Source organism: Carlito syrichta, unplaced genomic scaffold, assembly GCF_000164805.1.
Source record: "Carlito syrichta isolate Samal-C Ts95f unplaced genomic scaffold, Tarsius_syrichta-2.0.1 Scaffold254042, whole genome shotgun sequence".
NCBI classification, from domain to species: domain Eukaryota; kingdom Metazoa; phylum Chordata; class Mammalia; order Primates; family Tarsiidae; genus Carlito; species Carlito syrichta.
In genome coordinates, this window is record NW_007198138.1 from 225,740 (window position 1) to 250,003 (window position 24,264).

General features: G+C 38.3%; 1 protein-coding gene across 2 annotated transcripts in view; it reads left to right on the forward strand.

Moving 5' to 3' along the window:
- The window catches only part of CAB39L (calcium binding protein 39 like), a 90,946-nt gene that overhangs the window by 10,760 nt on the left and 55,922 nt on the right, over window positions 1-24,264 (forward strand). Inside the window, exons 2-3 of one of the 2 annotated variants that reach the window (XM_008052034.2) lie at window positions 12,758-12,898; window positions 16,136-16,300. In XM_008052034.2, coding sequence (XP_008050225.1) covers window positions 12,788-12,898; window positions 16,136-16,300 — 276 coding nt within the window. In that variant the 5' untranslated portion in view covers window positions 12,758-12,787. Of the gene's footprint in view, window positions 1-12,756; window positions 12,899-16,135; window positions 16,301-24,264 lie in introns of those variants that run through there. The other variant, XM_021709542.1, reaches the window with a different exon arrangement.

The following is a 24,264-nucleotide window of genomic DNA, read 5'->3' on the forward strand; positions in this document are numbered from 1 at the left end:
GCCAAAGAAACCATCAAGAGAGCAGGGAGACAGCCTACAGACTGGGAAAAAGTATTTGCCAACTCTAGGTCTGACAAAGGCTTAACATCCAGGATCTACAAGGAACTGAAACGTACTGAAAAGTTATGTTTCTTGTAGAATTTATAGCTGAACTATGTATATGAACTCAATTTGAGAGTCTTGCTTTTTTAGTAGAATTTAATACATTTGTATATAATTAATGATGTTTGCCCTTATTCCTTCCATATTGTTTTGTATTCTCTATTTATAGTTTGTTTATTCCTTCCTTTTCCTTTCCTGATTCCTGCTGATTTGGTCAAATTATTTTTGTTCCTTTTATCCCTCTTCTGGTGGTTGAACATTTTGCATCCTACTTCCATTCTAGTATTCACCATTAAATGTTTTATAAGCAATTCAAGAGACAGAATTATCTTAATCTGTGTAGGATGTGATTTTAGAAAACCGAGAGGTTTACATTAGTTTGGCACAGTGAACACATTTTATTATGAGATTTTTTTTTTTTTTTAGTTGGAGTCTCACTCCATTGCCAGGCTGGAGGGCAGTGGCATGCTCACATCCACCGCTGCCTTGACCTGCTGGGCTCAGGTGATCCTTCCGCCTCAGCCTTCCAAGTAGCCAGAACTACAGATGCTCACCACCATGCCCACCTAGCTTTTGTGATTTATTGTAGAGACAAAGTCTCACCAAGTAGCCCAGGCTGGTCTTGAACCCCTGAGCTCAGGCAATTCTCTCGGCCTCGACTGTCCAAAGTGTTGGGATAGCGGGCTTGAACCACTGTGCCGGCCAGAGACTTTTTTGTTGTTTTGTCAGAGACAGAGTCTCAGGCCGGGCACGATGGCCCACACCTATAATTCTAGCACTTTGGGAGGCCAAGGTGAGAGAATTGCCTGGTTCTAGGGGTTAGAGACCAGCCTGGACAACTTGGCTAATCAAAAATTAGCCGGGCATGGTGACGCGTGCCTGTAGTTCCAACTACTTGGAAGGCTGAGGCAGAAGGATTGCCTGAGTCCTGCAGGTGGAGGCTGTGGTGGCCGTGAGTGTGCCACTGCACTCCAGCCTGGGTGATAGAGTGGGATTCCGATACAAAAAAAAAAAAAAAGAGAGAGACAAGAGTCTCACACTGTCACCCAGGCTGGAGTACAGTGGTGCAATCATAGCTCTCTGTAAACTTGAGCTCCTGAGCTCAAGGGATCCTTCTGAGTAGCTAGACTACAGGCATACACCACCATGCCAACTTATTTTTTAAACTTGTTGTAAAGATAGGGTCTTGCTATATTGCCCAGACTGTTCTGAAATTATCCTCAGTCCTCCTGCCTTAGTCTCCTAAAGTACTGGGATTATAGGTGTGAGCCACTTCTCCTGGCTTAAATTTTATTATGATTTAATCATCATCTGTATCCTTTATCTTTCTTTTTTTTTTGAATTGGAGTCTCATTCTGTCACTCCGGCTGCAGTGCAACCTCAGCCTGCCGGGCTGAGGCTATCCTTTCACCTTAGCCTTCCAAGTAGCTGGAACTACAGGTGTGCGCCACCATGCCCAGCTAATTTTTTAATTTATTGTTGAGATGAGGGCTTGCCAAGTTACCCAGGCTGGATCTGGATCTGTCTTGCATAAAGTCTGTAAAAGAATTTTAGTTGTATTTTTTCAGGTTGTTGGTGGAGTTTTTTTTTTTGAGTTGGAGTCTCACTCTGTCATGTAGGCTGGAGTGCAGTGGCATGCTCACAGCCACCGCAACCTCATCCTGCTGGACTCAGGTGATCGATCCTTCAGCCTCAGCCTTCCAAGTAACTGGAACTACAGGCGTGTGCCACCACACCCGGCTAATTTTTGATTTATCATAGTGATGAGGTCTCGCCAACTTGCCCAGGCTGGTCTCAAACCAGTGGGCTCAGGCAGTCCTCTCACCCTAGTCTCCCAAAGTGTTGGGATTATAGGTGTGAGCCACTGCACCCAGCTATTTGTTTATTTCTATATTGCGCTTTCATTTTCTTGATTTTCCTCAAATGCCTAGTGACTCTTGATTGTGATTTACATTTATAAGCAAGGAATGGTGTTAGTTGGTATTGGCAGCTCCCCATTTCTTCCCTTCCCACCCACCCAACCTCTGGTAACCTTCATTCTACTGTGTACTTGTATGAGTTCAACTTTTTTAGATTTCACCTGTGAGATCATGTGGTATTTGTCTTTGTGTGCCTGGCTTATTTAATAATGTCCTCCAGGTTCATATGTGCGGACATACATGACAGGATTCCTCCCTCTTTTTTAAGAGCTGAATAGTTGGCTAGGCTTGATGACTCAGTCTGTAATCCTGGCACTTTGGGAGGCCGAGTCGAGTGGATTTGCCTAACACTGTGGGTTCGAGATCAGCCCAGGCAACTTGGCGAGACCTCGTCTCTACAGTAAAATAAAAAAAATTAGCCAGGTGTGGTAGTGCGCCTGTAGTTCTGGCTACTTGAAAGGCTCAGGCGGAAGGATCGCCTAAGCCCAGTAGGTCGTTGCTGGGATAGCCATAAGTGTGCCACTGCACTGCAGCCTAAGCGATAGAGTGAGACTCCAACTCAAAAATAAAATAAAAAAGAGCTGAATAGTGTTCTATTATGTATCTATACCACATTTTTTATCCATTCACCTATTGATGGATACTTATACTGGTTCTGTGTCTTATTGTGAATAATGCTGCAATGATTATGGGAATGCAGAGATCTCCTTGACTTATAGAATTTAGGTCCTTTGCATATATACCCTGAAGTGAGGTTACTGGATTATATGGTAGTTCTATTTTAGTTTTTTGCACAATCCCCAAGCCATTTTCCACAGTTGTTTTACTAATTTACCTTCCCACCAGCAAGGTACAAGAATTCCCTTTTCTCAGCACCCTCACTGTTGCTTACCTTTCTTTTTTTCTTCCTTCCTTTCTTTCTTTCTTTCTTTCTTTTTCTTTCTTTCTTTCTTTCTTTCTTTCTTTCTTTCTTTCTTTCTTTCTTTCTTTCTTTCTCTCTTTCTCTTCCTTCCTTCCTTTCTTTTTTACTTTCTTTCTTTCTTCCTTTCATCTTAATTACCTGTGTCATAGCCCATTTACAAACCAATTGCTGTGGCAAGGGTAGTGGAATACTCTGACCACACCTCCTGGGTCATGTGGAGACACCCTTTGGCCGTGTGGCATGGCGTGAGGTGGGGTGGGAAGTAGCTCAGGCAAATCTATCACCAGAAGAAATAGGGATCAAGTAGCTACTAGAGATTCTCTTCTTTTACTTCTCTGAGTCAGTTATTTCTACTTCTATTGTTATTATTTCCATCCTTTTCTTGGAGGTTTTGGAGGTCGCTTCCTTTTTAACTTCTTAGTTGAATTCTTATTTGTTTTTATTTCTACATGATTGAATTATAATTGTTGATTCTCACCCTCCCATAAGTCCTGCCAACAATTTATAGGTTTCTTTTCAAGAGCTGTTTCTGGGTATTTAGCATTAATTTTGTTGAGCTCTTTGTGAGCTTCATTCCATCTCATCTCTTCACACATAAGTGATATATTGGCTAAAGATTTAATTATGAGACTATAGACTTTGCTTCTCAGAACTCCAGATTTTCTCCATTGTTTTAGGACATTTAGTTTTATGGAAGTCCAAAGTCAACCTGTTTTTATGCTTTTTGTCTGTTTGTTTAAGATCATTTTGTTGGAATGTTCTTTGAGAGAGGAATATTTGTTTCTTTTAAAAGCCAAAAGACAGTGCATTTAGGGCTCTCATCATTAATCTCAACTAGAAAAAATCTTTTGAATGATTAAGTGTAGATCTTTTTTCTGCTTAAGCTGTTACATCTTTGATTATTACTTCTGCTCCATTTTTAGTCCCTTTTTGTTGTTGTTAGCTTTTTCCACTCAACCCCCTCCTGCTATTGTAATACCTGTTACTTATGGGACAGCACTATTTTCCTCATATTGCTAGAAAATACCTACATAGACATAAAGATATATATCTATACATACTCTGTGTCTTTTCCTCATCATTTTAGTTTTTTTCAGCTTTTCTTGGCCTTCTGGGAAAACTCTTGGTGTGTCTGTGTCTTGTACTACATAATAAACACTTTGAGGCTTCTTTATTTTGTATTTCCTAGTCCATTACCTGAACTGAGCACATTATAGGTGCACAGAAAATATTTTTTGAATGAATAAATGTACACTAATTCTGTACCTTGATGTTACCCCAAATCAATTTTCTGTAGTGTCAATTTTGCTCTATGCAGATTTAGATTACCAGTCTGAATTTGGGACTTATATGTGTGTATATATGTGTGCATATATGTTTGTGTTTTGGGTTTTCTATCTTGGCCAACTCTCTTTTTGCCTAAGTTCTTTTCTCTTTTTTTCAGTTATGTCTATTCTAGCTTTATAGAGAGCTAATTTAAAAAACAACCTTTCCAAATCTACAGGGCATTTCTCTTCTTGTACTGCTTGAGAAAAACAGCAAAAGAACCTACTATTTGTTATTTATTCTGTTTGCTCACTCTTGAAAGTGGAAAAGTACAACAGGGCCAGTGTTTGTCCATTAACATTTATGTGCTAACTGGCCCACTGTCAGCATTAACACTGAGGGCAGGTTGATGTGCGTGGCCGCAACAGTTTTTAGTGCCCAGAAGGCATTTACCTAGTTTCTGTCTGTTGGACTAACTTAGCATCTTCTTCTTTCCCTACTGCCTGCTTTGCTGAATAAAATATATATGCCTAAAACTCTAAGCTAGAGTTTATGGAAAAAAATGTTACCATCGCCTTATCCCCAGAAGGCACCATTCTCAGAACTCTCCATTCCTTTTGTTCCTACCTTAAGCACTTTATTTTTGGCCGTGATGGGCACTAGGAGTTAGACTCAGAATGGATATGGATCAGTGTTGAAAAACCTAGGGCCACAGTATATAACATCTCTAATTTCAACATATGATGCTTTATCTTGCTTTAAGAACCCATGACACCTAGACAGGAATGATAACTTCTTTCGAGTTATATGGTGGATAAGTTACCAGTCAAGACTAGAGGGGGTTTGAGTAGCTTATGATCGCTGCACAATCACAAGCTACTTAAATGACCATCGGTGGGTTAAATGATATGATTGGGGTGGATGCACATGGAGTGACCAGCCTGGTCGCCGGGAGAGTGGGAAAGGCAGCCCAAGTTTTGGGTGATGGGGGAAATGTTTAGTCTGGGAGGAAGTGTTTAGTCTGGGAGTGGGGTGGGCCTGGCCATGGACTGAGGAGAACTAGGGCAGGCAGAAGATTTCTGCATTCATTTCAGGGGATCTGGGGACTGGAACTGCATAGTTTGAGAGTATGGGTTTTGCTTTCCCTCAAAGTATGGGTCCCTATATTGAAGAATAATGATCATATGAAATTTTAAAACACTATTAAACTAATTTTATATTATACTTATTAAAATAAATAGTTGCATTTAAAATATGAAAAGAATCAAATTTTTAAAAGATACTAATACTAAGAGACACTATACTGTGTGATTCTACCATTATATAATCCTATTGCCCCTAAAATGTTTGCCTTTTACTAGTAAGCTCCAAAGAACAAGGATTATGTTTTCTTGTTTATGGTTCTATCTCTAGTATTTAGCAAAGTGATTGTGTCTAGTACTTAGGTTGTTTATTTAATGAATACATGAATGAATAAATGAACAAACTGACAGTCAGATGTAAAGTTAGAGATAGTGAATCATCAAATGCTGGTTAGTCACCATATTAACATGAAAGTCTTGGGCACATTTGAAGTAAATTTCAGTAAATTAGCAATAGAATTAGTTTGATACAGTGAGAACCAAACAGAGCAATAGACAATGGACAAAAGACATCATATATATGATACCATATCATAATATATACTCTGTTTTGATGTCAGGGAGAAATTCATACAGTTATATGTCTTTTCCTCAGTGTGGTAGAATTACATGGAGGAAGACAGGCATGCCACATTTTATTATGCTTCACTTTATTGTGCTTTGCAGATTCTGCTTTTTTTCCCCAAATTGAAACCTAGCATAGAACAGTCTATCGGTGCCATTTTTCAACAGCATGTGCTCACTTTATGTCTGTTACATATTGGTAATTCTTGCAAGTTTTCAAACTTTTTTTATTCTTGTTATATCTGTCACAGTGATCTGTGATCCATGATCTTTGATGTGACTATTGTAACTGTTTTGGAATGCCACGAGCTGTGCCCAAGTTAGATAGCAAAATTAATCGATAATGATGTGTGTGTTCTGACTGCTCCAGAGATTGGCTGTTTCCCCGACCTTCTTCCTCTCCTCAGGCCTCCCTATTCCCTGAGATACAACAACATTTAAATTAAGCCAGCAAAAGAATTCAACAATGACTTCTAAGTATTCAAGTGAAAGGAAGAGTTGCATATCTCTCACTTTAAATCAAAAGCTAGAAATGATTAAGCTTAGTGAGGAAGCCATGTCAAGAGCCAAGAAAGGCCTATTGCACCAAGTTGTGAATGCAAAGGAAAAATTCTTGAAGAAAATGAAAATTGCTACTTCAGTGAACACACGTGTACTAAGAAAACATAACAGCCTAATTGCTGATATGAAGAAAGTTTGAGTGATCTGTACAAAGAACAAACCAGCCACAACATTCCCTTAAGCCAAAGTCTAATTCAGAGCAAGGCCCCAACTAACTCTCTTCAATTCTCTGAAGGCTAAGATTGTTGAGGAAGCTGCAGAAGAAAAATTTGGAGCTAGCAGAGGTTGGTTCAAGAGGTTTAAGGAAATAAGCTGTTTCTATAACATAAAAGTGCAAGGTGAAGCAGCAAGTGCTGATGTAGAAGCTGAGGCAAGTTATCCAGAAGATCTAGCTAAGGTCATTGGTGAAGGTGGCTATTTGAAACAACAGATTTTCTTTTTCTAAATTTTTTAAAAATTCGTATTAATTTTTTTTGAGTTGGAGTCTCATTCTGTCGCCCAAGCTGGAATACAGTGGCATGCTTATGGCCACTGCAGCCCCAACCTGCTGGACTCAGGCAATCCTTCCACCTTAACCTTCCAAGTAGCTGGAACTACAGGCGCATGCCACCACTCCCAACTAATCTTTTGATTTATTATAGTGAGGAGGTCTTGCCATGTTACCCAGGCTGGTCTGAAACCTGCAGGCTCAGGCAAACCTCTGCCTCTGCCTCCTAAAGTGCGGAGATTATAGGTGTGAGCCACCATGCCCGGCTTTTAATTTTACATTTTAAAGATGTGAGGTACAATTCAGGGTTAGTACATAAGTGGTCATTGTACAGGTGAAGTTTGGGCCTTCCATTAGTCCTCACTTCACCTGGTTTGGGATCAGGTACCCTTGTTAATGTTATGTGTCCCCCTGCCTCCCCTGGCAGTGACCCACTACTGCAAATACCTTTCATGTAGTTTTATGGTAAATGTTCAGGGTCCGCTGATGAGTAAGAACATGTGGTACTCAGTTCTTTGTTTCTGTGATAGATCACTGAGTATGATAGACTCTAAATCCATCCAAGTTGCTGTGAAGTCCATAATTTTGAAATAACAGATTTCCAGTACAGATGAAACAATATTTTATTGGGAGAAAATGCTATCTAAGACTTACATAGCTAGAGAGAAGTCAATGCTTGGCTTCAAAACGTCATAGAACAGGCTGACTCTCTTGTTAGGAGCTAATGTAACTGGTGACTTGAAGTGGAAGCTACTGCTCATTTACCATCCTGAACATCCTGGGGTCCTGAAGAATTATGCAAAGTCTACTCTGCCTGGATTCTATAAACAGATCAAAGCCTGAATGACAGTACATCTGTTTACAGCATAGTTTACCGAATATTTTAAGCCTACTGTTGAGACCTACCACTCAGAATAAAAGGTTCCTTTGGAAATATTATTGCTCATTGACAAAGTACCTAGTCACTCAAGAACTCTGATGTAGATGTTCAAGGATATTAATGTTTTCATGCCTACTAACACAATATCCATTCTGCAGCCCATGGACAAAGAAATAATTTTGACTTTCAAGTTTTATATTTGAGAAATACATTTCATAAGGCTATACTTGTCATAGCTAATGACTCCTCTGATGAATATGGGCAAAGTAAGTTGAAGACCTTCTGGAAAAGATTTAGCATTCTAGATGCAATTAAGAACATGATTCATTGGAGGAGGCCAACATATCAACATTAACAGGAGTTCAGGAGTTATTGATTCCAGCCTTCATGGATGACTTTGAGAGGTTCACAACTTCTGTGGCGGAAGTAACTACATGTGTAATGGAAATAGCAAGATAATTAGAATTAGAAGTAGAGCCTAGCAAGGCACTGTGGCTCACACCTGTAATCTTAGCACTTTGGGAGACAGAGGCTAGAGGATTGCCTGAGTCCGCAGGTTCAAGACCAACTTGGGTAGCTTGGGAAGACCTTGTCTCTGTAATAAATAAAAAAATTAACCGGTCGTGGTGGCTTGTGTCTATAGTTCAGCTACTTGGAAGGCTGAGGTGGAAGGATGGCCTGAACCCAGAAGGTGGAAGTTGTGGTGACCGTGAGTGTGCCACTGCACTCCTGCCTGGGTGACAGAGTGAGACTTCAACTCAAAAAAAAAAAAAAAAGAAGAAGTGGAGCCTGAAGATGTGACTGAATTGCTGCAATCTCACATAAAACTTCAACAGATAAGGTGTTGCTTCATATGAATGAGTAAAGAAAGTGGTTTCTTGAGATGCAAACTGCTCCTGGTGAAGATGCTGTGAACATTGTTGAAATAACAACAAAGGATTTAGGATGTTACATAAATTTAGTGATAAAACAGTGGGAGGATTTGAGAGGATTGATTTTGATTTTGAAAGAAGTTCTACTGTGGGTGAATTGCTGTCAAACAGCATCATATACTACTGAGAAATCTTTCATGAAAGGAAGCATCAATGTATGCAGCAAACTTCATTTTTTCTTTTAAGAAATTGCCACAGCTACCTCAGTCTTCAGCAGTCACCACCCTGATCAGTGAACAGCCATCAACATTGAGGCAAGACAGTCTACAAAAAGATTAGGATTCATTGATGACTCAGATGATCATTAGCATTTTTTTTTTACCAATAAAGTATTTTTAAAGTGAAGAAATGCACCTTTTAAAAAAGATATGATGCTATTGCACACTTAATAGACTACAGAATAGTATAACTTTTTTTTCTTTTTTTTGAGTTGGAGTCTCACTCTGTCACCCAGGTTGGAGGGTAATGGCATGCTCCCACCCACCGCAGCCTCTACCTGCTGGGCTCAGGCAATTCTTCTGCCTCAACCTTTCAAGTAGCTGGAGCTACAGGCACGCGCCACCATGCCCATCTAATTTTTTGATTTATTGTAGAGATGAGATCTTGCCAAGTTGCCCGGGCTGGTCTCGAATCCGTGAGCTCAGACAATCCTCTCACTTCGGCCTCCCAAAGTGCTGGAATTATAGGGATGAGCCACCAAACCCAGCCTTAGTATAACTTTTATATGCACTGGGAAACCAAAAAATTTGTGACTCACTTTATTTTGATGTATTTGCTTTATCACAGTGGTCTGGAGCCAAATCCATATTGTCCTTAGTGTATGCCTGTATACAAATGCATTTGGCTTCTTTTAAAATTCTATTTTAATATGAAATATTTGATCATTGACTATTAAATATTCAGAAAATAGACTTACATTTTAAAAAATTATGGAAGTAAATATAATTGACTCAAGGTGCCAGACATGTCTAATACATTTAAGATACAAGCATATCTCAACTACAATGCCTTTCTCTTTAGTGAAATAATTCATTAACTATGTCATGAAACTTTTTGTCATAATTGCAGCTAAAAATAGAATGCATTACTTGTACAAGGTGCTGTACAAGATGTTCTACTTACCTTTAATCCTGATAACAATACTAAGGGAAATGTTCTTATCCCTATTTATGGATAAGAATATAGGGTCTTAAAGAGGTCACAGAATGTGCCCAGGATTGCTCAGGTAGTGAGCAATAGTTTCCTAGATCTGTCCAACTATCTAATGATTGTTTTTGTACCGACTTCACCCCCACACTACATAAATTTATTTATTTATTTATTTGAGTTGGAGTCTTCCTCTGTTGCCTAGGCTGGAGTACAGTGGCACGCTCACTGCCATCGCAGCCTCAACCTGCTGGGCTCAGGCGGTCCTTCTGCCTTAGCCTTCCAAGTAGCTGGAACCACAGGCACACTCTACCATGCTCAGCTAATTTTTTGACTTATTGTAGAGACGAGGTTTCACTAAGCTGCCCAGGCTGGTCTTGAACCCTTGGACTCAGGCACTCCTCTTGCCTCTACCCCCCAAAGTGCTGGGATTATAGGCATGAGCCACCACACCTGGTTTATATAAACTTTTAATACATATTATCTTTATTTATGTTTGGATCTGCTTACTAAAGAAAGGAGTGTTAAAGAAACACCTCTTACATTGCTGTAATTTTATTCTTGAGTTTTCTAAAGAGGTAAGACACAATGTTCTTCCAAAGTTAACTCTCCTTTTTTGCACCCTACACCACCCACTGAGAATCACAGCATGATCTTCACATATTTTATCTTCAAATGCTCTGTCAGCTTTCACTTTTAGCTTTAGAGACTTACTGGAGTGCATTAATGTGCTTTTCAAAATTTTCCTTGGATTGAGAGTGGACAGCTTTTCTTCACACATACCCTTCCCACATTGGGGAGCTAGAGCATAGCCCCAGGATTCCTACTGAAAACAGGAAGTGTTTTTTAAGTTTTCTGTTTTATTATCAAAATTCACAATAATAGTTTTTTTCTACTGCATGACATATACATACCTTACTGAAATTCTTTATCATTACCAACAAATACTGATTTGTTCCTTAGAAGGAATTTATTGGGTAGATATAAGGTAGCTCACAGATCTGACAGAAATCCTGGGGAACCAGATTTGGGAACTAGATAGGAATCTAGGGGAATGAGGGATTTGAAACCATAGCCAAGGTTATATCACAGGAATAGATGGTTAGGGTATAGCTAGTAACTGCTGTATATATTTGTGTATAATATTCTTTCTTCATTGATTAGTTGTATCACTGATAAGAAAAATATTGGGAAAAAGTGAAAGTAACCCAAATGCCCATCAATGGATAATGATAAAAATAAATTATGATATATGTTGGAACTGTTATAAAAATATCGTAGTAAATCTAACATATACTCATGGAATGGTATTTAAGATAGAAAAATTGGAAAAAGTTACAAAATATTAAGTTTAATATTCTTCTTTTTAAAATATATATATATTTATTTTTATTTATTTTTTTGAGTTGAAGTCTCACTCTTGCTCAGGCTGGAGTGCAGTGGCACACTCATGGCTACCATAGCCTTGACCTGCCAGGCTCAGGTGATCCTTCTGCCTCAGCCTTCCAAGTAGCTGGAACTACAGACAAGTATCACCATGCCTAGCTAATTTTTTGATTTATTTTAGAGATAAGATCTCACCACGTTGCCCAGGCTGGTCTTGAACCCACGGGCTCAGGCAATCCTCTCACCTCGGCCTCTCAAAGTGCTGGGATTATAGGCGTGAGCACCACGCACGGCCAATATATTTATTTTTATATGTCTAGGAAAATTTTTGAAGGAAATATATAATTTCCTTCAACTGATAATAATTGTCATCTCTGGGTTCTTGGGTCCTGGGAGCCCTTGATTTATTACATCATATTTCTGTAATACTTGAAAGACTTTTCTTAGTCAATGTAATATAATGAATGTGCCTTTACTAGTTGGGGCCTAATACTGTACTCGACAACTGGAATCGCTCCTTTTCTCCATTCTCTCTTCATCCTCCACCATGACAATGAGGATGCAAGAGGGATTTTCATCAGTGAATATAGCCAACTGATATTTGAAGAGTAAATAAAGAACAGATTCTAAATAACCTTACATTGTAGTTTTGTGATATCCATAGAGTAGTTATTAGCATGCGTTTATTTTTATTTGTTTATTTATGTATTTTTTTGTTTGCTTGTTTATTTATTTATTTTTGAGTCAGAGTCTCACTCTGTTGCCCAGGCTGCATGCAGTGGCGCACGGTCACAGCCACCACAGCCTCGACCTGCTGGGCTCAGGCAATTCTTCCACCTCAACCTTCCAAGTAGCTGGAACCACAGGCATGTGCCAACATGGCCACTTGATTTTTAAAAAATATTTATTGTAGAGACAGGGTCTCGCCATGTTGCTCAGACTGGTCTTGATCCCCAGCACTCAGGTAATCTTCTCATCTCCGTCTCCCAAAGTGCTGGGATTACAGGCATGAGCCACCGCACCTGGCTACTAGTATGCTTTTTAAAATTGGTTTCTGACAGTATATGAATCCTAACCCTGTTTTTGTTTTACATGTTTTAGTTCATCATTTATTATTATCACTCTTTTTGATCAAACTATCTAGTTTTACATACCAGCTTATGCTCTAAAAGTATTCCTTTTTCCATTCTTGCAGCATCCTTATATCTCTTTCCAGAAAAATTTTTAACTTTATATAAAAACTTTCTAGTAAGGTGCTTCAATTATCTTTCTTAAAATATCATATATGTATTTAAATTTGGTATGAAACTTGAAACTCATTCTAATTTGAGTATTTATAACAATTCAAATTTCTGAGTTGATGTTATTGAAAATGTATAAGACGTATTGTTATAACCATTTAAACATGTTAAGTGTTAAAGTTATAGTTTTGTTGTCTTATTTTTTTTAGCATTCCCTATCAGAAGAAGAGATTTCTATAATGAAAAAAATGCCTTTGTTTAGTAAATCACACAAAAATCCAGCAGAAATTGTTAAAATCCTGAAAGACAACATGGCCATTTTGGAAAAGCAAGACAAGAAGACGGACAAGGTATGAGCTAAAACAATAGCATCATTATTAAAATACATGCATTACAGTGCCAAAAACCAATGTAAAAGTTTAATGAAGAATTCAAAATATGGTCTGTGATGTGCCCACAGGTTCTCTATAAATACTTTTGAGTTAATGTCAAGTTTTATGCAACTGATAACTGTAGTCTGTTGTGTTGAACTTTTGGCTTCACTGACTAGAACCTCTGACTGACCCTAGAACCCTCTAGACTGCAGAGCTTAGAGATCTAAAGTGTTGTACTGTATATAAGTTTACATTGACATGCGATGTAAAAAGTTTTTATTTAAAGATTGACTAATAGTTTTTACTATAGTGCAGCCTCATTTCTAGTTCATAGTATCTTTCTGTTCCTGTATATGACACAATCTTGGATTCTATAAATTGTGTTGAAATATTTGTGTTTTAATTCTACTGTATTTTGTAATATTGGGCCAAATATTGGCTCAAATAGAAAGAGTAAATCTAAACGGTAAAGAGAGAAAAAAGAAAAAACTTTCATATATTTTCATTAGTAATTATGAAAAGGCCAACTAAAACCATAATAAATTTACATTATATTATACAACTATTGTTTTGGTAAAAATGAAGAGATCTGAAGATATTAAGTGTTAACGAGGATGGAGAGCAATGAGAATTTTCATTAACTGTGGATAATAAAGTATATACTGATAGAACTGCTTTGGAAGCCAGTTTAGTATTAACTGCAAAATATGAAGATGCACGTGTCCTGAAATCCTGCAGTTCCACTCTTAGATATAACCTCTAGAGATATTCTTGCACATGTGTCCCAGGAAAAATGTATGAAATGTTTATAGCATTGTTGTTCATAAAAAGCCCTCAATGTAAACATCACTCATATCATAAAGAAGTTGTGGTGTAGCATCAGTGGAATACTATAAAGCAAGGAAAATGAAAGAACTTCTGCCTACATGCAGCAGCATATATGGATCTCAGAAATATAATAATGAGTTTTAGGCTTGGTGGCTTGTGTTTGTAACCTAGCATTTTGGGAGGCCAAGCGGGAGATTGCTTGAACTCAGGAATTCAAGACCAGACTGGATAACACAGCAAGACCTCAGTTCTACAAAAAAGTTTTTAAAAAATGAGATGTAGTGTCATGTGTCTATAGTCCCAGCTACTTAGGAGGCTGAGGTGGAATGATTGCCTAAGCCGAGGAGGTTGAGACAGCTGTGAACGGTGATCATGCCACTGCACTCCAGCCTGAGTGGCAGAGTGAGATTCTGACTTAAAACAAAACAGCAACAACAAAAAGAAATATAATGTTGAATGAAAGAAGCAAATCATGAAAGGGTAATGTACTAGTCCGTAAAGTTAAAAATCAGCAGAACTAAGTTATATTGTTTTGGTATGCATACATAGGTAAGAAGACTATAAAAAGAAAAGTAAAGAGAATATTGTCACAAGAGACAAAAGTTTTATACCTAGACCGAAAAGGGGCATTCAGGTGACTTCTAGAGTGCTGAAAATACTCTGTTTCTCAATCTGAGTGATCATCACAAAGGTTTTGCTTTATGATTATGATTATCCTTAACTCTCTCTCTCTTTCTTTTTTTGAGTTTCACTCTGTCACCCAGACTGGAGTGCAATGGCATGATCATGGCTCACTGCAGCCTCATACTCCTGGGTTCAAGCAATCCTTCCTTCGTAGTTACCCAAATAACTGAGACTAGATGCAAACCTCCATGCTCAGCTATTTTTTATTTTTTATAGCAATGAGGTCTTGCTATGTTGCCCAGGCTGGTCTTGAACTCCTGGACTAAAGCATTCTTCCTGCATTGGCCTCCCAAAGTACTGGAATTACCGGTGTGAACCACTGCACCCAGCTCTTAACTCTATGTATATTTAAAATACTCTTCTGTGGATTTATCTCACAATTTAAGAAACTTCCCACCTTTAATAAATTGAGGATTACTTCAATCAGGTCATAAAAATGTCTGTAAAAATATTTTTTAAAGTAGTGTTATGCTACTATGAGTTATTCTTATGGAATTTACTGCATTCTACTCAATTCTCTTCTTCATTTACAATCATTACTGTACTATATCTGAAAGTATATTTCTTTAAAAATATTCAGACAATCAAATTGTTAATTAGTCTGCTCTCCTTTCCTACCTGTATTAGCTTAAAAGATTTTTTTCATTGAGACATAATTCACATACCATATAATTCTCTATTTGGAGTGTACAACTCATTGGTTTTTAGTATATTCACAAGGCTATGCAACCATCACCACCGTCTACTTCTAGAACTTTTTGTCACCCTGCAGAAACACCCTTGTAGCCCTTAGCAGTCATTCCTCATCTCCCTGTCCCCCAGGTCTAACATCCACCGATCTACTTCCTGCCTCTGTAGATTTGCCATTATTCTTTAAAATATAGTGTGTGTTTTTTAAAGTTTCATAGATACAAAAAAGACAATGATTTATGAGGAATAAGTGGATTGATAAAGTTTATGAGCTTTTACAACTTATGATTTTATACCTACTCCATTAAAAATTCAGAAGAATTGAGATTTGTGGAAAAACCTTAATAAAATGCTTTAAATAAAGGTTAGTAGCTACTGATAAGTCTTTGAAACAGAGTTTAATTTTCTTTTTTTTTTTTTTGATTTGAAGTTTCACTCTGTCGCCCAGACTGGAGTGCAGTGGCCGCTTCCGGCCACCGCAGCCTCGACCTGCTGGGGTCCAGCGATCCTTCTGCCTCAGCCTTCCCTGTAGCTGGAACTACAGGCGCGCACTGCCACGCCCGATTAGTTTTTTTGATTTATTGTAGAGATGAGGTCTCATCAAGTTGCGCGGGCGGGTCTCGAACCCGCAGGCTCAGGCAATCCACTCACCTCAGCCTCCCAAAGGCGCGGGATTACAGGCTGAGCCACCGAACCTGGCTCAGAGTTTAATTTTCAAGAGTAAAACTTTTACTTAATTACTAACAAAATTAGACTATGAGTATGGTTTAGAGGAATATTATTTCAATGATATTGACTAAGTAGAAATACTAGAGATCTTTTTCATATAAATACATTTTAGTAACATTTTCCAAAATAACGAAAGGTGTGCCTACTAAATGTTTTTTTTGTTTGTAACTGTACAGTGAACTTTGACTATACATAAACAGGGCCCAAGAAGTGTTTTCTTGGTTTGTTTATGACCTGAAAATTTTTATTCTTTTAACTGTTAACATACTTTTTGGTTCCTAGGCTTCAGAAGAAGTGTCGAAAGCACTGCAGGCAATGAAAGAAATTCTGTGTGGTACGAGTGACAAAGAGCCCCCTACAGAAGCGGTAGCTCAGCTAGCACAAGAACTCTACAATAGCGGGCTGCTGGTGACACTGATCGCTGACCTACAGCTGATAGACTTTGAGGTAAACTAGCTGTAACAGAGCGACAGGGCTGTTTTTCTTTCTTTCTTTCTGAAATTTTTTATTTTAAAGATGAGGGGTACAATTCTAGGTTAGATATACAAATGTTCATTATGCAGGTACCTTTGTTCATAAAGTATGCCCCCCCGTAGATTCCCACTATTGCCAATCCCATGGGCAATTTTTCAGTTTTAATATATACCTATCAATATTTAACTTTAACTGTTTTTTTTTTTTTTGAGCTGGAGTCTCACTCTGTTGCCCAGGCTGGAGTGCAGTGGCACACTCATGGCCACCGCAGCCTTGACTTGCTGGACTCAGGCAATTCTTCCACCTCAGTCTTCTGAGTAGCTGGAATTATTATAGAGATGAGGTCTCTCCAAGTTGCTCAGGCTGGTCTTGAACCCCTGAACTCAGATAATCTTCTTGCCTTGGCCTCCTAAAGTGCTGGGATTATAGGCTTGAGTCATTGTGCCTGGCCCAACTTTCATTTTTATTTTTGCTGTTCATATATTACTTTTAAAAGTTTTTTCTAGAATCACTTTATTTTTTTTACATGAACAAAATATACACTATAGTTAAGTTTTGTGCAGCTGGGTGGCAAAGTTAATGACTGATAATAATACTAATAGATAACATTTGTTGAGTGCTTACTATATGCCAAGTACAGTATCAACACTCAATTCATTGAATTCTTTTTTTTTTTTTTTGAGGCAGATTCTTACTCTGTCACCCAGGCTGGAGTGCAGGGGCATGCTCATGGCCACTACAGCCTAGACCTGCTGGACTTTGATGATCCTTCTGCCTCAGGCTTCCAAGTAGCTGGACTACAGGCACATGCTGCCACACCTAGCTAATTTTTTGATTTATTATAAAGATGACATCTCGCCAAATTACTCAGGCTGGTCTCGAACTCCTGGGCTCAGGCAGTCCTCTCACCTCTGCCTCCCAAAGTGCTGGGATTACAGGTCTGAGTCACTACATCCAGCTCTCACTGGATTCTTAAAACTACTTTTGTGATTAATACTATATTATTGGCCCCACGTTATAGGTGAAGAACCTAAGTTTCAAAGATACTAAGTAATTTACCCAGAGTCACTCAGTTACTAAGAGCTTAAGCTAGGATTCAAATTCAAACAGCATCTACCAAGCCACTTCTTTTAATTAACATAGTATACCAATGATTGGGGAAGTTTGCTAAAGGCTAGTAATATAGGATGTTTATCTCACTTTAAAAGCAATTATACCTAATTTACCTAAATGATAAATTGTCTAAATAAAATAAAAACTTATAAAATTATAAAGTGGTGAATGTGTGTAAGAATTTTATTATCTATTATATATCTCATTTAAATAGTGATTTTTCAGTGAAAAATGATAGATCAGGTAAGTTTGGGCATTGACAGTTTAGGTGATGGAAATCCTAGTTTGACTTTGTTGCTTTGTTTCTACCACAATACTTTTAGTATAGTGTCAGGTAAGAGCTTGGATCTCCATTAATTCTCAGAGATAGAGGAGATATGCAGATTTCTGAAGAGAATTGCTTTTAGTTCTACTCACTGAACAAGTAGAAAGAAAACTAGTTACAGTAATTACAGTGATTAGGCCAAAATAAGGTCACATCTCTGGGGATGTGTGGAAATACTAGCCTTCAATTCGCTGGGCAGGTGAGATTGGGGAAGATTTTTGGCAACTGGAGCCAGAGAGGAAGAAGACAGAGCTAGCTGTCCAGAAGATGGTCAGGTGTCAGCTGGAAGCAAGCCTGACTAAGGACTGAGGCACCCAGACTTCGACTCAGCCTTTCCTTCCTGTCTATCCTTTTCTTTTTTTTCCTTCCCTCATTGTCTCTTTCTCAGTCTTTGACATTTTCTGACTATCACCTCACTTACTTTTTTCTCTCTTTGACTTGCTCTCTTCCTCTCCATCTTAGGTCCCATCTCCTTTTTAAACTGACCACATGTGAAATTAAAGTGTAGTCTTAATTGTGTTTGTATACTTTTCTGTTTCTTTTAGTTCATTTAAAGTTAGATATTAGACATATTTGTAGAAGCTGTGGCATAGGAACATATTTGACTTGGAATTAGAATTGTTGAAAGTCTCAGGTTGCTATTCGATAGTAACTTAACCTCTTTTGGCCCAAGTTTTCTCGTCTATATAATAGGAATAATGTGAATTTACAGCATTGTTTTAAATATTAAACCAAATAACAAACAAACATATATATGTTATATAAGAATGCTAATGCACATGCAAACTATATACAGATGTCAGGTATTTTCATTTTCTGTCTTTCTCAAACTAAAGAACTAAAGTAACTGTAAACTTGTTTGCTTTTGTTGTAACCTTTTTTTTTAAGTTTTGATTTAGCTGGTCAGTGGCTATAAATAGGAAAATGATTCCCTATTCTTGTATTATATTTCTAAAGTTTACTCTTGTTTTGATCATTTCCTTGAGAACAGCAAAATGTTAGCTACTGTCATCATTATTTATACCTTGAGTTAGTTTATGAGATTAGCCCAGTTTGCATTTGCGTGCTGGCAGGAATATGACTAAGGATAGTTATGTTTTGAACCATAAGTCAGGGATGATGAGATCTTGTCAGGTGCAGTGACCTGGAGAAGCCTTGAGCAGCCACAGAACATAGATTCAAAGTGCACTCCAAGAACTGAGGAGATAGGAAGGAATACACCAGATAAACACTTGGAGTCACTTACAACTTTTTTAGCATTGGCTCAGATAACAAAAGTGAAATAGTGAAAAACAGTTAAGCAAGTTTCCCTTCTTTTATATTGTATTCCAAACATAAGTTTATTTAAAGATTCTTTTGGAATTAAGACATTTGATTACCTAGTAATCGACTTGTGCATTATCATCAAATAGAGTAAACTTCTGTTCTCTGGAATTCTTGGGGGGTGGGGGATATCTTTCTGGATATATGAATTTTCCATATAACTGAAGAGTAAGCCTTCAAATGCAGAAAGTTAAATCAATTATTTTTGTGGATCACTTTACTTTTTGGATAAAGTGTATTACACACTTGTCTTCCCTCCAGAATAATAACAATAATATATAGATATAACATGTTTTGGCCGTGTACGGTGGCTCAGCCTGTAATCCCAGCACTTTGGGAGGCCAAGGCAAGAGGATTGCCTGAGCCTGTGGGTTCGAGACCAGCCTGGGCAACTTGGTGAGACCTTGTCTCTACAATAAATCACACACACACACAAATCTAGCTAGACGTGGTGGCGTGCGTCTGTAGTTCCAGCTATTTGGAAGGCTGAGGTGAAAGGATCACCTGAGTCCAACAGGTGGAGGCTGCGGTGGTTGTCAGCATGCCGCTGCACTCCAGCCTGGGCGACAAGAGTGCAATAGTGAGAATCCAGCTCAAAAAAAAAAAAAGATATATGTTTTTACTGATGACTCAAAACTGTCATTATGAAGATCTATTTTGTTGTAATAAAACAGCAGGCAGTTCTTAACTGTTTATTCTATTGATGAAACACAATGCCTAGAACATAATTATAAGTGAATATGATACTCAAAAGATGCAGTTGTCCTTCTCCTCTAGCCCATAGTAAATAAATACTTCTTGGTTGAATGAATGAATGAAAAGCAATTAGAATTGAGGGCGTTCAATCTCAAGCATTCTACCAACTGTATACAGTATTTTCAGGAGGGAGGCAGCATTGCTAGCATTGTTACACTTGCAGAAATGTACTATGGATCTCTGAACTGGAGGCACGGGTGATCAATCTGTGGGTGGCAACTCTCCTTTCCAGCCTGAAGAATCCATATAAGCTAGTGACAGCTTGCTAAAATCCCTTTTTATTTCAAAACTGATTATAACCAAGTACAACCCCCACCCCCTCATCTCTTGGTTCATAGGCAGCACTAGGACAGCCCCTTCTGTATTATTTTGAATACTAGAACTGTGTTTGCCACACCTAGTGGCATGTTAACTGGCTGGTTGGTTGAACAAATGCAGGAATGAGAGATCAAAGTAGAAGTAAAGGAACTGGGCCAAAAGAAAGTGTCCTGAGATACATTAGTAAGCCTTTTTTCTTGAGAAATTAATGAATTGCTTAGAAGAGAATTAAAACTACTTTCAGTGATGATCTTATCATTTTAATAAGTGAATAGCCTCTCATTGTGCTTCTTTGAAGAGCACAACAGTCATTTGACTGTAAAATTTCTGGTATGTTTTGATAAGAAGAAGGAAAAATTATTATTTTAGGGATGGGCTACAGCTTTTGCCAGATAACCTAGGAGAATGGCACATTCCTTGTGGGGGAAAAAAGCGGACTTTGTTTAGAAGACATTTTAGTGGACTTTTTTGTTAGTTTGAAAGCTTGAAATCTTTAGGCAATGACTGAAGGAAAATAGCTTAGATTCCCTTGGCAGGATAAAGTAACAGAAATTTGAGAAACACCCTCTTTGGCTATGGTTGACAGGAGTAGGAAATAGAAGAGATAGGAGAAAGTTTTGGAATGAGGGAAAGAGAGGACACTCCATGACAAAAGGAGAAAGATGATCAGGAGATTGAGGACCCTTTAATAATAGTGATACGTAGACAATTTGAAGTTCTTTCTGCACTGTGCTGTAATTACCCTTTGTTAACCATAAACCTTTGATAAAGGAACTATGTCCTAATAACACATGTTGAGTGAAGGAGAAGGGGTAATTTTCTACACTTAGGGTAAACAGGGTATTGAGAAAATAGTCAGTTGCAGGAGGCAAGACCATGAATAGGGATTGAAAGCAGGGAACTGCTGAGAGTAGGGATTTGGAACACTGAGCTGACAGCAATGATGGTGGCTGATGGCAGTGACTTAGATCGTGGGTCAGAGACTAACTCAGGATTCTGTGTGACAGATGTGTCTCTTCTTTGGGAATCTACAGGAAAGTAGCCTGTTGGGGTGAGTACAATACTAAGGATCGTGCTATTATATGAATCATGACTGACTAGGAGGTAGACCTGTGGGTTAAAAAATAAAAAACTCACTACTTAGCCATAAATTTTAATCCAATCCTTTAAGCCTTAAATTTACACAGAAAAGAACCATTTCAGCATATTATTATGAGGGTTTTAAAAAAATTTTTTCAAAGTTTTCAAAGTTTATTGGAGAAAAGACAGGCCAATGTGCCATAGCTCCCATGGGCAAAAGAAATCGCTTATTATGAGGTTTTAAAAAATGATTTCTGGCTGGGTGCTGTGCCTCACACCTGTAATCCCAGCACTTTGGGGTGCCAAGGTAGAAGGATTGCTTGAGCCCAGGAATTTGAGATTAGCCTAGAGAACATAGCAAGGACTTGTTTCTATTTTTTAAAAAAATTGAAAAATTTGCTGGGCATGGTGGTATGCACCTGTAGTCTCAGCCACTCGGGTGGCAGAGGCAGAAGGATCATCTGAGCCTAGTCGGTCGAGGCTGCAGTGAGCAGTGATCATGTCACTGCATTCCAGCCTAGGTGACAGAGTGAAACCCTGTCTCATTAAATAAACAAACAAACAAGCAAATAAATAAATAAGATTTGTGACTGTTATTGCAGGCCTTCTGATCTTGTGGGCTCAGGATCAAACTCAGAGCTATGTTTTTTGACGTTTGGCCACTATTCAATACACAACTTTAGACTCTTTGATGTTTTGAAATGCAATGTGATAAAAGATCATAGAATGAAAAATGTATCGTATATAAGAGTTGATACATTCATTTTAAAGGCAGCTATGCCTTGCAAAGCTAGGGTGGATGCAAAATCAACTGTTCTGGATGAATAAGAAAATAGCTCAAAGAAGGAAAAAATTTTCTACCATGATAAGTTAATCTCTAATGATTATTTCTTGCTATATTTAAAAAAAATTAGCAAAACAAGCACTCCAGAAACAGCTTCTCAATAAGCCATCTTACAGTTGTAAGTTTTTGAAAATGTTTGTCCTCTAAAAATCTTCTGTTCCCTGCCCCTGATTAAAATAGTCTTTTACCTTTGGTTTTATTACTGTAAAAATGAGGTATAAATCATAAAGCCTTAAAATGCAAACTTTGACTATACTTCATGCCTTAAGCAATTTGAAATGCGCATAATGTGTGTAGCCATTGAATCTATTTGGTTTTCATTCTATTTGAATGTTTATATATTTTGTGCCATCATTTGACAAATTAAGGATGTATAATCTCAGGTAGGGAAATATATCATAGTAAATGGAATTTTATGCTATCGTTACCCTATTGTCCTCTTAAAATTGGTAAATATGAGTGGATGTGGTGGCACATGTCTGTAATCTCAGCTACTCAGGAGACTGAGGCAAGAAGATTGCTTGAGGCCAGGAGTTTGAGAGCAGTTGGGCAACAAAGTAAGATCTTGTCTCTAAAAAAAAAAATTATAAAAAATTGATGAATATAAACTTTAGAAACCTTTATATCCTGTAAAGGTACATAATTTATACATTATTAAAAAATGATTTTGGGGCTGGGTGTGGTAGCTCATACCTGTAATCCCAGTTCTTTGGGAGTTGAGAGAATTGCTTGAGTCCAGGAGTTCAAGACCAATCTGGACAACATAGCCAGAGCTTGTCTCTACAAAAAAAAAAAAAAAAGAGCTGGGCATGAAGGCACATGCCTATAGTCCCAGCTACTCAGGAGACTGAGGCAAATGGATCACCTGAGCCCAGGAGGCCAAGACTGCAGTGAGTTGTGACCATATCACTGCATTCTAGTCTGGGAGACAGAGTGAGACCCTGACTCACAAAAAAACATATTTGGCATAAGGCTCCTAATCAGAAGTGAAACCTATAAATTGTTTGCAATAAAATTAAGACAGTTTGGAATGCCTGAGCCCACGGGTTCGAGACCCGCCTGGGCAACTTGGTGAGACCTCATCTCTACAGTAAATTAAAAATCAGCCAGGCATGGTAACGCATGCCTGTAATTCCGGCTACTCGGAAGGCTGAGGCGGAAGGATCGCCGGAGCCCAGCAGGTCGAGGCTGCGGTGGCCGGGAGCGGCCACTGCACTCCAGTCTGGGTGACAGAGTGAAACTCCAACTCAAAAATAAATAAATAAATAAATAAATAAATAAAATTAAGACATTTGACCATGTGTTTGACCATACCATACTTTTAAAGAAATGTGATCTGCCATAAGGATAAAGACTGCTTGTGCCATGTATGATGTATAACATGTTTTGTCTGCCCAGACCCTTGGCTTTCTGGGGGAAATCTCCGCCCTGCCCCATCCACATGGTTACAGTGGGAACAATGATTTTAAGCAACATGACACCATGCCCACTGCACAACTGATTGGCCTACCAGTGGACATCTGACTAAAGTAGGGCCAGTCTTTCTGCAAGAATTCTGGAACTAGAACTAAGGTAGAGCCCCAGTATCTAACCAGAAGCTAAAGAGAGTAAACATTGTTTTTCCATCTGTGGCCATATTTTCCACTATGTAGACTAAAGAGGCAGAAGAAACCAGCTTACAGAGAAAATAGAATGAAACAGACATGGGGAAGGGATATCTCTCATATGAATTCCCACAGATGGAATTTGTGTAGTATATAAATTAATCATACTTTTAAAATTTTGAAAACAATGAATTTTTGTTTTATTTTTAAATTTCTTTTTCTTTGGCTGGGCACAGTGGCTCACACCTGTAATACCAGAACTTTGGGAGGCTGAGGCAAGAGAATTGCATGAGCCAACAGGTTCGAGACCAGTCTGGGCAACTTTGCAAGATCTCATCTCTACAGTAAATCAAAAAATTAGCCGGGCATGGTGGCGCATGCCTGTAGTTCCAGCTACTTGGAAGGCTGAGGCAAAAGGATTGCCTGAGTCCACTACACTCCAGCCTGGGCAAAAAAAAATTTTTTTCTTTTAACTCACTTCAGTCTAAAGAGTGAACAGCTAATTCTAAGATAGCTTGTGCTTGGGTTCCTTAAACCTTTCCTAATATCTGTAAATTAAATTAATGTGAATTTT